We start from the raw sequence: 18,584 nt of genomic DNA, 5'->3' as shown, positions 1-18,584 counted from the left end.
AAGGTAATTAAAATTAGGGCTATTTGATTTACAATGCTCTTTAGGCTACAACATGCTATGCCCCTTTAGGTAGGTGGAAGGTATCCAAGAGGCAGTTAGCAACAAATGCCTAGGGCTCAAGATAGGGGTTATGAAGATTAAATAGTTAGCATACAGTTGGTAGCTGAACTCATGGAAATAGATGTGGTTTCCCAAGTACAGTAAATAAGGTAAGATTAGAAAAGAACCAAGAATAGTCCTAGGAACCTCTGGTGCTTACGGTGTGTTAATAGAGAAGGAAGTTCTGATATGTTTGTTAAGTTTCTTAGGAATCACAACCTGACGAGTTAATAAAATTGTTCTCATTATATTCTACCTATATACTGATTTGGGGTCAACAGCTTCCATGGAAAATAGGTTATCTTGTAAATTTATCTCAAAACTTAGTGTTTTCTACGTTATTTCAACATCTGCAAAAAAAAAAAACTCAAAGATGCATCTTTTCTGAATATGTGAAATATTGTTATCTGCGGCAAACACTGAAAGGATACGTGTTTCCTTGATTATGACGTCTCTTGTGGCTTGGTGGAAAACCATCTGGTAGAAGACATAAATTATCTGACACACAAATTCATCATCTTCTTGTTGAGCTGTAAATAAACAAAAAATTCAAATAAAGAATACTATGTTTATATACCAAATTTAAAATAATTGAGGGGAATAATATAGAACGAGAAAAACTAAAAGTGATAAGGAGACAAGTAAGCAGAAATGGATTTAACTTCTATGTTCCTAATGTAAAATAGTAACAGTTATCACCACTTATTTTATTCATCATAAGAATTCTTTAAAGAATTCTAATTTGTAAAATAAACCTGGTTCTATTTTGTCTTTATAATGTTGACTTCTCAGGAGAAAAATAATTCTTAAAAATTATTATACCTTCTAAACTCTAAGTTTTTGGTGGAAATTGAACTACTATAAAAAGGTATTTCCTTTTGTTGAATAATGTTCACAAAATTAAACTTTACAGATTGCATGAAATAATAAGTAATTTAGTTTCCATCTAATTAATTATAATAGTAAAAAAGTTACATAATCATAAAGGCTAATTAATACATCTTTAATATCATACGAAGAGTAATTTACATAACAGCTGATGTCCACTGATTAATATGTAATGGAAAAAGTATAATTGCTTATAGAAATCTAACCTTAAGTAATGATTATGAAATTAGATTTAATAGTATAGTTTGCTATCAACTCTTGGTAAAAGTTCAATGACATTTTAGAAACAGAGTTTCAGGTCAACAGAGTATCAAACCAGTTGTGTAGAATTAATTGTGGGTCCCTTAAAGTTCAATTTGTCCCAAATGATCTCCCTCACTAACTTGCCAAAGTACTACTCTCCCAAACAAATTGGGCTAAATTTCTCACTATTAATTACTATCTTGGTATACGGTATTCCCTCGCTTAATACCAATGGTTTTAATCTTGAAAATCTGTATATTTCTTAAAAAGAGTATTATAAAGCCTCTGCCTGTGATAATCTCATGTCAGAGAACACCAAAACATAGTAAAACACTCTGAGCTGGCTGTGTCAGATCACTTTACGAATATCTTAGCTCTCTTGATTATAATCACTATGGGACAGCAATTCCAGGACGCAGGTCATTTTGCTTCAGCTTTCTTCAGCTTTCCACAAAATCTTCATTCTCACTCTGTCAACTACATGTCTTTACTTTTACCTCCCAGCTACTTAGTCTTTCTTTTAATTATTTCTGATCTGAAAACTGACTGTGAGAAGAGTGTACCAAAGTAAATACAAATATGCTAAAATTTTGGGAAGGAATACTTCAAATATGGGGCATTATCTCTAGATGACCTATTAAAATGAATTATATTAAGGAACTTACAAATTAAATTAAAAAAACTCAAAAGAGAAAAATGCACAAAAGGCTTAAATAGGCACATCTTTTTACTGGCTATCCCTAAATAATCAATAAACATAAACAGGTGATGAACTTCATTAGTCATTAGGGAAATACAAATTAAAATCACAATGAAATACCAGTATGATGGCTACAATTGAAAGGACTGACAATGCCCAGTATTGGAGGTGATGTGGAAAAATTGCAGCTCTCTTACACTACTGGTAAGAATGAAAACCGGCAGAACTACAGATTGGCATAGTTTACTAAGGCCAAACACATACAAACTCTGTGACCCAGCCATTCTACTCCTACGTGTGAACCTAATGGAAATGAGTACATATGTTCACCAAATCAAAGGTTTCAAAATATTCATAGGAACATTATTTATAATAGTCCTCCCCCCCACAAAAACCTAACTCTGCTATCCATCAGTAGTAGAAAGGATAAATGGTGGTATGTTTATATAATAAAATATTATACACAACAATGAAAATGAACAAACTTTTGTATACAACATAGATGAATGTCACAAATACAAGGCAGAACAAAATAAACTAGATTCCACTTATATATTAAAGTTCAAAACCAAGCAAAACTAATCTAGCGGTGACACAATAAACTATCTTTTGTTCAAAGTAACCACTTTGAAGGAGGTGGTAATGACTGAGAGGAGGGAGAAGAGGCACTTCTAAGGTACTGGTAATGCTTTATTTTCTTACATGAGTGATAATAACATGGGTATGCTTACACTGAAAATACATTGAGCTATACTTACAATTTATGTATGTTATTACATATTCGAAAAGTCTATTAAAATTAATACAAAATGCATATATATTATGCCTAGTACAAGATGAACTGAGATGACAGTATCTTCTTCAGGGATCTCATATTAGCATTTTTAACTTCTACACTATTGGCTAGTTATGATGTGTAAGATCCTAGAGAACTTGGCCCTAATAAGATTCAGATAAATTTTGTATGCAATATGGAGAAGAATGAGCCATGCCCCTTAAGAGTAATATAAATGCAAGGTGAAAACTCTAGGCCTACAATGTCAAATACTGTAGCCATAAACCACTGCAGCTAATTAAATTAATTCAAAAATTCAGGTTATCAGTTGTGACAGCCACATTTCAAGTGTTCTACAGCTACATGTGTTGGACACCACATATACAGAACATTTTCATCAACTAAGAAATTTCAGAGGACAATAAATTCGGATCTAGAAGGGAATATGACGTTTAGAATCAGCTTCCAAATGGACCTTCCAACTTAGAAATCAAGTTTTAAAAAATAAGATTTGCACAAGAGAAGAGATCCAATTCAAACCAACACAAATCTCAACAGAAAGAAGTGATATAGCCAGGCACAGTGGCTCACGCCTGTAATCTCAGCGCTTTGGGAGGCCGAGGTGGGCGGATCACCTGAGGTCGGGAGTTCAAGACCAGCCTGACCAACATGGAGAAACCCCGTTTCTACTAAAAATACAAAATTAGCTGGGTGTGGTGGCGCATGCCTGTAATCCCAGCTACTCAGGAGGCTGAGGCAGGAGAATCACTTGAACCCGGGAGGCGGAGGTTGCGGTGAGCCGAGATCATGCCATTGCACTCCAGCCTGGGCAACAAGAGCAAAACTATGTCTCAAAAAGTCAAAACAAAAACAAACAAACAAACAAAAAGAAGTGATATAATACAGTGGTCCTCCCTTATCTGTGGTTTTTCTTTCCATGGTTTTAGTTAACTGCAGTCAACCATGGTCAAAAATATTAAATGAAAAATCCTAGAAATAATTCATAAGTTTTAAATTATGCACAATTCTGAATAGTGTGATGTAATTTCCCACTGTTCCACTCCATCCCATCCAAGACATGAATCATCCCTTTGTCCAGTGTATCCAGGATGTACATGCCACCCGCCCATTAGTCCCTTAGTAGCCATCTCAGTTATCAGGTCCACTAGCATAGTATTGCAATGCTTGTATTCAAGTAACCCTTATTTCATTTAATAATGGCTCCAAAGTATAAGAGTAGTGATGCTAAGCATACTGTTATAATTTTTCTGTTTTATTATTAATTATGGTTGTTAATCTCTTACTGTGCCTAATTTATAAATTAAACTTTATCATTGGTATGTTTAGAAAAAAAAAAGTATATATAGGGTTTGGTAGTATCTGTAGTTTCAGGCCTCTGCTGGGGGTCTTGGAATGTATTCCCCTTGATTAAGTTGTGACTACTATATTGGTTGTTCAAGGTTGGTGAGGAGAGTACTTCTGTAAAATTGGTCCTGAACTGCTTTACAGCAACATTCTTAACTTTGAAAGCTAAAGATCTTTGATATTACTCTATCCAATCCCAGTTAGCAGTATATTTAATTCATTTTTCTTGATTATATAAGTTGCTATAAAACAATTAATGTAATGAGAAAAACAGATTACAGACTCTGCATTTTATATTTAAATATTTAAATCAATAAGCTGTTTAGACATTAACATAAAAATAAATTAAGGTTATTTACCATTTAGCAATTCAATGAGTGCAGGGATTATGCCAGATTTGGCTAGCAATGCAGCACAAGAGTCATCCATGGACACAGTTCCAATCATTATAACCACTTCTAAAACAAGATCATCTTCTGCAGCACCTAGTGACGTCAAACCATAGAAAGTTTTCACTGAAATGTCCTGATCCAAATTCATTTAGAGTATCAAAATGTAAATACACAGAAAGGATACTGAAAGCTATTAAATCAAGTCATATGAATCGTCGATATGCTATAAATTTGTCCTTTTTCCAAATTTCCATGTTTGCTGATGACAGTTTGTGATAGTGGGGGCAGGGGGCAGTAGAAAAGTGGAAATGAGCCTTTGAGAGTACAACTGAATGACAACATAGACACAGAAAATAAAAGACTCATTTGAATGCCTCAAAGACCTTTGTGAGTGTTTATGTATATGTAGAGGGATGGTATTTGGTAATTTTAAAGAGACAGAATAAAAAAAATACCAAAAGACCACAAGAAAGGTAGAATAGGAAATAGAAACTAACACTAAGAAAACACACTTTTAGGAAAAAGAGAACATATATGTAAGAGGAGATCCAGTGACTACCTTTCTGGGAGAAGAGAGCTGTGAGAAGAAATGGCTTTTCCTAACGTAATAATAGTCACACAATACTGCTCTAGCAGCCTTATCCATAACAGAAAGAAATAACTTAGTGATTATGCAAAAGTGAAATACTTAGCACAAACCTGGTTTTAGTTTATCCTTGAGGTATGGAACCAACTTATATTCTTTAAGAACCAATTCCCAGTCTAAGTCTGGAATGGTCAAGTTTGCAAGAGTTCCCAAACATTCAATCACAAACTCCTCTTCTTCATCATTAGAGATCTGGGCTGCAAGGTCCCCAACATAATCCTGAATAAAACATAATTTTAATATAAATTTAAATTATTTTTTATTTAATCTAATAACCCACAGGAATCTAACAATTTAACTCATTGAAAGAAAAAGTCAATATCAAATGTGATTTTCTTGTTTTAATAATCTTGAGCTAAATTGCTAAAGAAGCCTATGGTGAACTGGTTTAAGGCAAGAAGACTGTAGTGGGGTGGAGGGATTAGGGGTAAGGGTCACAAAACAAAAACAACATTGAAACGTAGGTTGAGATTTCTAGGTGCTAAACTAACAAAGAAGTTGATAACATAAGAGCAATTTGGATTATAAATTAATATTTGACGAGACCTCAGTAAGAGCTGTATTTCCAAATGTAGCAATTTCAATTCCCAGTCTATTTTAATAGAAAGCCAAAATGATACTTACAATAAACAGATTTTTAGTTGGTCCATCATGCTGAGAAATGTTTCTAATCATTTTCATCAGCAATGGATCCTTAAACTTCAGAGCCCTCTTCATGAGCATCTTCAGCCCATTTCCTGAAACAGAAAAGTCCCCCAATAAAATTAAGGTTAACTTAAGTTTAATAATTTTTTGTTTAGTTCTCAAAAAAGCCACAACAATTTACATCTAGTAAAATGCATAACTCTTAAGGGTACAGTTTGATTAATTTAGATGCAACCCATACCATATATCAACATACAGAGTATTTTCATTCCCTCCAGAAAGTTCACGTGTGCCCCTTCCCAGTCAATCCTGTTTCCCAGATATAATCACTTTTCCTCTTCCCTGTCTCATTTTTAAACATATATAAATTTTGCCTGATATAGAACTTCATATAAATAGAATCATACCGTATGTGCTCTTTTGTGCCTACAATATCTACTACAAATGTTAAAAACAAAAATACTTTTGACTCAGAAAAATTGTACTTCTGGGAATTTATCCTAACAATATAAAAATGAAAATGTGTAAAGATTCAGAGAATGGGTAATTACTATAGCACTGTTTGTAACGGAAAATAAGTGGCAATGAACTATACCCATAATAGTGAAGTAAACTATGGCAACATTCTTTAATAGACAATTTTGCAGTTATTAACAAATATGCTTTATAAAAACACTTAATCACATAAAATATTATTTCAAGATATTACTAATTTTAAAAGAATGTATCATGATATATAGACAATCACATTTTTATTTAAAAATATGCAGAAGTATTACACTAAAATCTTACCTATGATTATCTGTGGATGGTAGGAATAAAGATTTAAATCTTTTCCTTTTTGCTCATTTGTGCTTTTTATAACAAACACATACTACTTTTCAAATAAGGCAAAAACTATCGGGCAGACTCTGAAACATCATAATGTATGACAGGCTATTCTACAAAGATATTACAGAAATAATCTAATACATTTGTATTTTATTACCTTATATTGTAATAGACTGCTTTGCAAAGAAAAAGTTTCATTTTATCTAGAAAATGTTTTAAAAATCAAATTTCAATTAAGGCTAACTCACCATGGTTTGTAAAATGTTACCAGAAGGTAAGTGTCTGCATTTATGACGTAAGAATATTCTATTTGACCTTTAAGGATTATAGCTATAATGAAGAAATTATTTGAAAACAGGACTTACATAATCATTATAATTCTTAATTCCTTATATCTATTTTCCATCATATACCAAATACCATATGCTAAAAAAGTTACCTATACTCAAAGGCACTGACCTTCACAGATAAGCTGTACATTTCTTTTGTTAGCAGCAAGATTAATGCAGAAAGAAATGAGTTCCAAGTCAATTCGTTCATCTGAACATTCAAACAGCATCTTCATTAACTAGCAAGAAGCACAGGGCACATTTTACTCAAGAAACAAAGACAAGAAACCAAACACAGAAGCAATATTTTTATCATAATGTGTTATCTTACATTGTACATTGGGCATAATATAATTATTTACATTTCAACACATAAAACTGGCAGGCATTCACTGTTCAACAACTGGATGAATAAACAGTTAATGAACTCTTAGATGCTCAGCATTAAACTTCTAAGTACAGTGGAGAATATAAGAGAAATATTAGATAAAACATCTGTCCTTAAATAATTAAACATATTGTTTGGAAGCAGAGCATTCCAAGCAAAGAAAATAGCTTATGCAAAGGTCACAATGCAGGAAAACACAGTACTCTTTGAAGAATCAAAAGCAAGCAAGCATTGTTGGTGAAAGGGAAACAACAGTTTTAAGAGATAAGAAGGTAAAAACCAGATCATGCAGGGTCTTGAAGTACATGTTAAAGATTTTGGCCTTCGTGCTAAGGATAATGGGAAGCTGCTAAAAGCTTCTAAATAGGAAAGTGTCAGGATAAAATTTGTGTCTCAAAAAGATTTAGCCAGTGTAGAAAATAGAATAAAATTGCAAGAAAATACGGGGAACCAGGTAGGATGCTAGAGGAAAAGTCCAAGTGAGAAGATGGGTGTCTGAACTAGGTAGAGATAAAAGGATTGATTAGACATATATTTAGAAAAGAGAACCAAAATGGAATGTAGTAACTGACTAGATGTTATGGTTAAAGGAGAGGAAGAGTCAAAGATGACTTCTGGATTAATGCACTGAGAAATGACATACATGGTGCTGCCAACATCTACTGAAAAGGAGAAACTAGGGTAGAAAAAAACTTTAAAGGAAAGATAGTAATTTTGGTTTTAGATATGTTGAGTTTAAGCTGCTTATGTGATAGTCCAGTGCAGGTATTCAGTAGGAAGTCATAAACACAGGCCTGAGTTTAGAAGAAATGTCTGGACTGGAGGTATAATTTTAGGAACTGGCATATATCGTTGAAAACTGAAGCTGCAGGCTAAATCCAATCACTTGGGCATGGGTATAAAATGAGAAAAAAACATTTTTAGTGATAAGAGGAAAAGAAAGAGGGTCTGAAAAACAGCAGACAAAAAGGTAAGAAGGAAAAGGTAGGCTACCTATGCCATTTAGCAGTAATCTAGATTTGTCATGGTGAGAGACAGCTGCTATAATAAAGGACAAATGAACAAATTTTATGCTATGTTTTGGAGAAGCTAGTCTTCTATTATTGTCAAATCAGCAAATTAACTTAGTGTATAGTACATAAAGAGAGTTTTCTCTCAGCCCAAATTGTTAACAACAAATAGAAGTTATTCCTAAAATTTATAATATAAAAACTTCTTATGTTTTATCTCAGGGCAATACCTTTTTAGAACAACATGCCTTCATGAATCCAACACAGCGAATAATAAATATTTATTTATTTTAGACCTCTTTCTGTTAAATCTTGTTTTGATTACTGTTAGTTCAAGATGACTTCTGCATTTCAAAAATGATATGTGGTCAATATACAAAAATCAATCACATTTCTATGTGTTAGCAATGAACAGCTGAAAACCAAAATTAAATTTGGTTAAATTAAATTAAATAAAAAACACAATACCACTCAAATTGTTAGGTATAATTCTAAGCAAATACACTGATCTGTATGCTGAAAATTACAAAACACTGTAGCAGGTGAGCGGCTGGCATGTATCATATGCTCCCCCTGAGGGCAGATCTTTAACCACAAATATTACCACTGATAGTATCTCTGGGTAAGAATCATTAATACTTAATAATGCCACAGAATAAAAAAAGATTCAAGGGCAAAAGTAAAATAATCTTAATTTACTGGATATATATTTAACAGATTTCACTACCGGTCTGCCCAATTAAAATTAAATTACAAATAAAATTGCCAATAAAAATTAAATTACAAATTACCAAAAATGTAGGTGACAATCCTCTAATTAATTGCTATGTTTTCTAAACTGTAATTAAAAACCTACCATAGATTTTTTCAATCTGAGAATCGGTTACATTGAAGCAATGTTTCAAGCAAAGTATTTATTGCTAACAAAAAGTATTTGCTTCAAATCAACCTTTGTAGTATGAAAATTAGCCTTAAACACAAGGCTACAGGTCATTATTTTAGAAGGTAAATTTTCTTTAAAGTAATTTCCATACTAAATTCTACCTAGAAATAAACAATCAGAAACTAGATTTTTAGAAAATAATGCATGGCTCGAAAACTTACTCAACTCCCATTCCCCATATCGAGCTAAATTAGGACTAAATATAAATGGAATGCATAATGATATAGAATTAGTTTTTCATAATAAGAGAGATAAACATTTCAATTTTAATTAAAGCTTTCAAATTTAAAAAAGCAATGTTTAGTTCAAACTCCACATGAAAGAGTATGTCTTTAATTTGATTGCTATGATGGCATTTCAAAAGTAAGTGTAATTGCTGACAACTAGAAAATATTAAAACTAGATTTGTTCTGTTTTAACTATGTCCATTGTCATCTTTGACTAATTTACCAGAAAAGCACTAAAAGGGCTTCAGTCTGTGCGATGAAGAGGCAATAGTGTTCAATCAGACAAGTCCCATATTGAGTATCAGATACCAAAGACCCATGACTGAAATCACTGTGTCTAGACTCTCTGGCACCTGACTTCACTTATTTACCAGTGACCAGAGGCCAACCCCCACAGCTCTCTGTATTCACATATAACTCTACCACCCCCATCCCCTACCCAAACATCTTTGAATGATTATACCAGAACTTTGCATGCCTCCGGAATCTCTTCTGACTGGCTACTCCCTAACTCTCCTGTTTGAAGTGATGCTCTGGTTTCTGAACTTCAGCAGATAATGGCAGGCAAGAGCAAAGGGGGCTGTCAGAAAGGACGTTTACCAGCATTCAGCTAAAAAGAAGCATGTAGATCAAAGGGGGCCATATAGGACAACTGTGGTGGAAAACATGTGGATCACTATGAAGATTCTTGCACACTGTTCTAGGATAAAATATTAAATAACACCATGACATCACTACCTAACCATGTACTTTCATTGGCCATTCTATTACCAATAAATACTTTTATAAGCATCTGGATGGCATTTGCACCCATTTAAACAAAACATGCATCTCAGAGGTCTAAATAACAATGAACTGTTAATGTGTACTTTTAACTATTATTAGAATACAACCATTAACTCCTGGTTATCCTCAAGTATGCCTACCTGAAACAATCTACCCAGTGAGACCATTAAGATCATGTATAAAGACTTGACCTGGCCCCTAAATTTTACAGAACAGTGATACAATAGGGTAAGAAAATTAGAATACATTGGATAACTAGAGGTAATAAAGTACAAAGGAAGCAAAGCAATATAATATTGGGAGAGATTATGAGACATGTTGTATATATAATCACCCACTCCGGATGCTAAATATTTTCTAAAAGTGAATTCTAATCTAATTATAGGTTTATTCTATAAAACACATATGTGATAGGCAGTATTTAAAATGGACTATAAATGGGTCAAAATGGTGACAAAGATTTTACTAAGAATATCTTACTTTCATATAGTTTACAGTTTATAAAGCTCCTTTAATATATGTAATTAATGAAGATGACTATATTCAATTTCTTTTTCATCATTGAAATGAATATGAATTACTACTAAGCCACTGCTTTCCTACATTCAAAGTCATGTTATTTGCAATACATGAGGATTTTTACCAAGCAAAAATTAATATGCATAATTACAAAAGAACAGAATATTATATTAACTCTAAGATATTCCAACCAGGGTTATGACTTTAGTAAGTAGGTTAATCAGTGGCTGATTAAACTCATGAATGAGTTTAAAGCCTTATTGATATTATAAACATTACTTTGAGTAGCCAATACCTCTAAAGGAGTACCTTTTTAATTCCTGAAGGAAACTTGGAAATTTCATTTAATTTCTGACTTGTTTTCCATGATTCTTTTATTTTGCAATTAACTTGGCACTGGGTGGCAATAAAACCACGTCAACTTTTCTCTTTAAATACGTAAAATTTGGCACTATAAGTTAAAAGTTATAGGCTGGATACCACATTAGGAGCAAATATATTGTACAGTATCATTTGGTTTTCTCAAAATACCAGCTCATACAGAAGCTTTGGGATGTTTACAACATAATTGGATAACATAACCTTATTCCGTTACGGGATGAAATTTCAAAAAGAAAAAAATGGGAAAAAGAAAACATCAAAAATCCTTGACCTCCTAAATTTGGGAAATATTGTTCACAAAATAGAGATTACACATGTTCTGAAAACTTCATTGCATACATGTTTGATGTTAGAAAACTGTCTGGTAAGAAAATATGCACAGATATTGCTCCTGAAAAGGTATGGGAGAATTTTCTGTATACAAAGTTTTAAATTGCAACAATAACAGTATCTAAAAAGTAATCTAGACAGACTCTTATTTCTGATTCTTTCATTTAAAATAAAATTTTACGTTTTATATTTGAGATTATACATTCTAGAAGAATAGGATAACTCCAGATTCAAAATTCTATAAGTAAGTTTCCTATCCTTCTTGGTTTGCATTTATTTATCTTTTATTTAATGCTATTCTCTTTAAAATCTAAATCTGGATAAAGTCAGTCAATCTCGGTAAGAATATTATGTTTTTGGCTGCTTTCCAGTTCATATCCTGTGGTCAATGAAGTTCTGACTATAAATGGAATCGGAAAAGGAACACCCTTTGAAACTGCAAAGCAGAAACCTTTAGAACATATGGAGTGAGACTGTAGTAAATCACCTGCAATCTCACTTTGACTTGGCTACTCTTTTATTGAAAACTTGTTTGACAAAGAGTTTGATTACACTTTGCATTGAGTATAGTCTGACATGCATTATCTCTATAAGACACCCTGCCTTGCTAGATAAGATATGCTGTATATTCTCTCAGGGATGTCTATTTCCTATAAACAAGCGTAATTAGTTTATCCCCTGATATAAAAGTCTAAGAAATTACCCTTGAGAGTTTATCAATTTTTTAAATACATGTTGGTGAAACGTTAAAATTCTTAAATAGCAAATTCACTTTTAGTACTGTTTTATTTAATTTGGAATGAATGAAAGAACAGTCAATTAGAATTAATAAAAAGTTATGATCTATTTTTTACTATATATTATTTTTCAAGTAACATACATTTAATAATTCTTTTTAGACAAGGAATTATGTAGCAGGAGTCAAGAGGAATTACTTTCGTAAGTACGATTTGTTCATATTCTTCTAACATGTTTTTAAAAGTATGTTTATTGTATATCATACATCCTACAATTTTTGTTTTAGAAAACTATTTTATAAAAAATAATGTAATATTAAAAATCAGCCCAAATAGTGTTACAATCATCATAATCCAAATTAGTGGAAGGTAGTTTAATAAAGAGTAATGACATAATAGTGATCCTATGAATGTTAATTCCCTAAGAGTAAAATTGTTACAATATACAGAATCTCTACCCTTATAACATACAGTCCATGTTACAAAAAAATCAGTAAACTCCTTCAAGACATTTAGGACAGATATTTATTTAGGTCTATTTAGACCTAACATATAATACATATCTAGCCACTGAATCATAGCAAAAATCTTTCTTGAGAGCAGTTGTATAAAAATGAAAGAATTTTGATGAAACATTTTCCCATCAGAGAATGCAAAGCAATTAAAACTATTAATATTAACCATAAACAAAATTAAAAGACATGTGACAAACTTAAGCAATATTTGTAACATAAAATTAAAATAGTTATTATATACATTGATCTTATTTGTTAATAATAAAAATATTAACAAATCAATTAAAAAATTGGGAAGGCCCATTTTGGTGGCTCACACTTGCAATCCCAGCACTTTGCGAGGACAAGCGGGGGAAGATTACTTGAAGCCAGGAGTTTGAGACTATCCTGGGCAAGAAAGCCAGACCCTGTCTGTATAAAAAATAAAAAATAAAAAAATTAACCAGTCATGGTGGTGCACACCTGTAGTCCTAGCTACCCAGGAGGCTGAGGCAGGAGGATTGCTTGAGCCTAGGTATTAAGGCTCCAGTGAGCTATGACTGTACCACTGAACTTTAGCCTGGGCAACAGAGCAAGATCCTGTCTCAAAGAAAAAAAAAAAGGAAGGAAGGAAGGAAAGACTGGCAAGAGACATGAATGATCTGTAACAGAATATGGATAATAAACACATGAAAAAATGTTCAACCTCACCAATATTCATGGAAATGCAAATAAAAAGAAATAACAAACCACCGCATATTTAGAAGAACAATAATATCCAGTGTCGCTAAAAATTAAATGCTAGCTGGAAATAAAAACTTATGTTTTCTTAGAAGGTATTTTGGCCAAAACAAAAACACAAGTGTTTATTATCTTTTGACTTAGCTATCCTACTTTTAAGAATTTAAACTAAAGAAAAATTCAGAGATGTGGGGAAGCATTTACAAATATGATATCTCACATTATTTTCATTTGCTTACATATATTTTTATGTGATAAATAGGAAAAAATCTAAACATACAATTTAACAATATTTAAATTATGGTACATTCATGTAATAGAATATTATACAATTAAAAATAATTTTTGAAGAATGTTCAGTGACATGAGAGTATAATTATGATATATTAATAAAGCAATATGTAAATATTATATATACCATGTAATCTCAATATATTATTTTTTAAGTATGTAGAGAGAAGTGTACCAAAGTGTTAAATAGTTATCTCTAAGTTTGGGATAATGGAAAGTTATTTTCATTTTTATACAGTTCTGTACTTCCTCAATTTTCTATAATAAATTTGTAGTATTAAGAAGAGAACTTTTTTAGAGAGAAAATCTCAACAAATCAAGAGAAAAGAGTAAAAAATATATATATTTGTTAAATGTTTTTCATAAAACACTTAAACCACTTACCTGTGGTATACAGTCAGTGTATGCAAACATTGATTTAAAGCGGTCATCCATGCTTATGTGGTAAAGAACACACATTGCTATTTGTTTGTAGTTGTCATTGCCTAGGAATAAAACATCATGGTGATGATGCTATAAATATATATTTTTTATATAGCACACTCATGTTAACGTACTACAACTTAAACTACTGAATAAAATCTTTATATAAACTTAATCTGAAAAATATTTTGAGCTATCTATTTCAAATTCAAAATTTAGAGCAAGCATATTCATGTTATATGTGAAACATCACTAATTTCCAAGAAAGAATGTCTATTTCCTAAGGCATAGTTTTGAAAAAGAAAATTAACCATAGGAATTAATTATTTTCATGAGTCCAATATAAAAACAATTGGGTCATTAGCCTCCCCATCTTTACTGTTTTATCAAAATATGTGATTAATACAGTTCATTGACAGTGGTGATGTATTAGATATAGTAAATAAAAAAGCATCTTTCTACAAATCAGAAACTGAAAATATCATCCAAATGATGAAAGAAGTAAAGTAGTAGTTATTACAAAAAAATAAAATATATGACTATAAAATGCTATAGGATATAACACAGCCGAAATATAGTAAGAAGAATGTCTCAGAACTTCTAAGGTAAGATTATTCTGGTTTTATATGCTTTGAAACTGAAAAAAAGTGAATACATATCGAGATTTGAAAAACAAAATGGGACTTTAATATATCATTTAATCCTACCTGCTTTCAGACAGAACATATTTTAAGGACCTACTTACAATCTCAAAGTCAGTGATAAAACTAGAGCCAGAAAAGTTGCTTAACTAAAAATTTTATCCAAAAAACAATATCCTTTTTGAAAATTCTGGGCCATGAGAAATTCTGAAGATATTCCCAAGGTAGTTAGAAATTCTTTAGAGGAAATAAACTGGTATTTTCTTTTCTTTTTTTTTTCAGAGACAGTGTCTCACTCTGTCACCCAGGCTAGAGTGCAGTGGCACAATCTTGGCTCACTGCAACCTCCGCCTCCCAGGTTCAAGGGATTCTCCTGCCTCAACCTCCTGAGTAGCTGGGATTCGGGTGCCCACTACCACACCTGGCTAATTTTTTTATTTTTATTTTTAGTAGAGACAGGGTTTCACCATATTGGCCAGGCTGGTCTCGAACTCCTGACCTCATGATCCGCCCACCTCGGCCTCCCTAAGTGCTGGGATTACAGGCGTGAGCCACTGCGCCTGGCCCTAAACTGGTATTTTCACAAGGCCTAGCGTAGAACATGGAAGTTGTTCAGTAAGTATCTGCTGATTGATTCTGTTTTTAATATTTAAATATAAAAGCTGAAGAAATAAACTCATTTAATCAAAGATAGAAATTACTAGTTCTAAAAGGGGTTCAGAATTTGAGACAAAGATTTGAGACAGAAGTATTCAGTTTCAAGAGGTCTTTCAAGCATCATGCCTGTAATCCCAGCACTTTGGGAGGCTGAGGCAGGCGGATCGCTTGAGGTCAGGAGTTCAAGGCCAGCCTGGCCAACATGGAAACCCTGTCTCTACTAAAAATATAAAAATTAGCTGGATGTGGTGGTGTGCACCTGTAATCCCAGGTACTAGGAAGGTTGAGGCAGGAGAATTGCTTGTACCCAGGAGGTGGAGGTTGCAGTGAGCCCAGATCGTGCCACTGCACACCAGCCTGGGCAACAGAGCAAGACTCTGTCTCAAAAAAAAAAGTAAGCAAAAAATATAGTGATCTTCTATCTCTCAAATTTACTTTGAACTTCCTTACCATTTGATATATTTATCTAACATATAACCTCCATGAAAGCAAGAACTTTATTCACTGCATTATCCCCAGATGCAAGAATAGTACCTAGCACAGAGTAGGTATTTAATAATTGTTGATTGGTTAATAATAATCATTTATTAAACATTTACTACATATCAAGAGCCATGCTAAACAGACTGCACGGCATTGAATCTCAAAACAATCTGTCAAATAGGTCTTATCATCCCTATGTTTCAGATGAGAAATCTACAGTTTAGAGAAAAATAAATACTTGCCACATAGCCTTGTAAGTGGTTGAGCAGGGATTTAAACACACGTCTCTCTGATTCCCAAATCTTTACCAGGTTATGTTACAATACTACTCTCAAACATTTTTCTTCCTCATTTGATGCCCTTGGTATTCAACATTTTTATATCACAAGGTAAAACTGTTCTCTAAGTAAGACATTATCAGGTATAAAAGACTGATAAACACTGATATATGAGGGAATTAAACATGTTTTAAAAATATACTGCTTTTTAAATCCAGGTTTTAGATTTTGCATCTTGCAAAATTGTTTGGCTAAAGCCTATTTCCTACTGCTTACAACAGCAGTAAGAACAACTCCTTGGGATAAGATAAAAACAATATATGTTTTTCAGATGAACGGACACTAGTAAGCATTTTCACCTTAAATAAAATCTATAAATTCACTAATTCAACTACTTGGAATACAACATATACAGGAAATACATTTTATTTATATGAAATAATATTTATTTATTTCATCTATTTTTAATTTTTCCCTATGGCATTATTTATAGAAAAATTAAATTTATAGAAAATTTACAGAATAGAGAGTCAAATCATTTAAGGTAAATTTCACATTTCTTCTATTGTTTGAAGAGCTTTACTACAAAATTTACAAAGAAGAGAGAAGCTGAATTACAGTCAGAGATAGGCTCTAAGGATAATGATTATTGACTAAGGTTAAAATAAAGCTAAGATAAAGTAATGTGGGAGAAAATAATATTTAAAGTCTTTGTTTAGGGGTAAGAATTTTATTTGGCGGGCAGTAGGTAAAAATTGTGAAATCGCTCCAAGTAAGAGAAAAGTGCAGACAAATAAATGTTCTTAACCCCAACAATTTTGTCCTTGAGTTTGGAGCAATCTAAATATGTAAGATTTATCGATTTTAATGTTAGATTTTAACAGACCACATTTTTATACTGTTGAAGGCACCAATTTATACTTATTCTAGTATAAAGCACATTTGCCATAGCAAAACTTAACGTTTGAACAGGTTCTCATGATACGTAGGTTAAACATGAAAAATTCCAACTTTATTCCCCAAGAAGGTAGGAATCCCTTAGTCTTGGTCTGACTGTATTTTACATTATTTTTTTTCCCCCGGAAATTGAGATATTTGAAAATCTTTTCAAACAGAGTTTTAAAGCAAACTCATATTCTGAAGGAAAGTTTCTCTTTCCCTGTGATTCTAGTTATTTTCTATCTGTCATTCAGCTGTGGATAAGTCCTAGTCTTACTTAATTTTTAAAAAATATTTGAATATATTTTCTCTAGTAATGGATTCACTGAAAAGTAGGATTCCAAGTAATACAACTTATTAAATGGTAAAAGAAACGAAGAGAAATCAATAACCAATATAAAAGATTCTTCAACAACAAAGTAAATAATCAAACATTAAAATTCAATGTGAGGCTAGGAATGAAACAGGAAGCGATTCTATACTCTAGGAGAATCTGTCTGCTGCTCATGTCAATGAAAAAATTCTAAAAAGCAATGTCCTGAGGTGGCACATCATTCAGGTAAGGTGAGAGGAAGGAAAGACTCACCCTTAAAACACAGGTACTACATTAAAAGAACAAGAAATTCCTGAACATTGGGAGAAGCTAAAAAAATTAAAATAAATAAAAGAATAACAAGGGAAATTCTCTAATTAATTTTATATACATGTATGTATACATATAGCTTGTGTGTGTGTGTGTAGCTTCCAAAGGCAAACTCAGGATAAAGCGTATCTGTTAGAATAGAAAGTACAGAGAAGAGTCCAAAAATTATAATAATTTCTACTGGCAGATGAATAATATAGATAAGAAGCAGTTCTCAGATATAACAATTTATATTAATTTTATATAGTGAAACCAAACGTCTAATTTCCAAAAGTAGGATGATTCATTTTGCAGCCAGTCCTAATTCTGCTCTTACGTACTTTCTCATTTTCCTTTTCTCTTCACACTTATGGTCAAAGGTCAAAGTTCCTTGCAGTTCTCCCACACCTTCCTGCTTTAATAGAGGATCTGTGATCTTCTATTAAAAAAACTCTTAATACGTTTCCAATTTCCTGTAATATTCATCTAAAATGATCATCATATCCAAAAGTTTGCTAAAAACTAAAGGACTGAAGTTAAGAGAAGCTCTAGGGACACAAGGCTATGGACAACTAATCTTTCTTATACCACAATTCTCTGAGAGAAGGTTAAAGAGAACGGGTTAAACAAACAATGGTATTGTTCCTATTGCATGTTCAACATAGTTTTTCTCATTTAGACCTTACAGTAATTAAAGGGGTAGGTATTATCTTTGATTCAGAGATGAGGCAATGACATTCACTAAGGCTATGACCCTTTCAAAAGGAAACACAGATGTGAA

General features: G+C 32.3%; 1 protein-coding gene across 3 annotated transcripts in view; it reads right to left on the bottom strand.

Moving 5' to 3' along the window:
* Window positions 1–18,584, bottom strand: part of KIFAP3 (kinesin associated protein 3) — a 162,308-nt gene that overhangs the window by 56,189 nt on the left and 87,535 nt on the right. For all 3 annotated transcript variants that reach the window (XM_055365908.2, XM_004027875.5, XM_055365913.2), the window contains exons 11-16: window positions 14,145–14,245; window positions 7,044–7,152; window positions 5,733–5,845; window positions 5,162–5,327; window positions 4,430–4,555; window positions 531–629 (exon numbers count right to left, since the gene is read on the bottom strand). In XM_055365908.2, coding sequence (XP_055221883.1) covers window positions 531–629; window positions 4,430–4,555; window positions 5,162–5,327; window positions 5,733–5,845; window positions 7,044–7,152; window positions 14,145–14,245 — 714 coding nt within the window. The remainder of the gene's footprint in view (window positions 1–530; window positions 630–4,429; window positions 4,556–5,161; window positions 5,328–5,732; window positions 5,846–7,043; window positions 7,153–14,144; window positions 14,246–18,584) is intronic.

This window comes from Gorilla gorilla, chromosome 1 (genome assembly GCF_029281585.2).
Source record: "Gorilla gorilla gorilla isolate KB3781 chromosome 1, NHGRI_mGorGor1-v2.1_pri, whole genome shotgun sequence".
In the NCBI taxonomy this organism is placed as follows: Eukaryota; Metazoa; Chordata; class Mammalia; order Primates; family Hominidae; genus Gorilla; species Gorilla gorilla.
The sequence above is the reverse complement of the archived record's forward strand: the minus strand, read 5'-3'. Positions and strand labels throughout refer to the sequence as shown.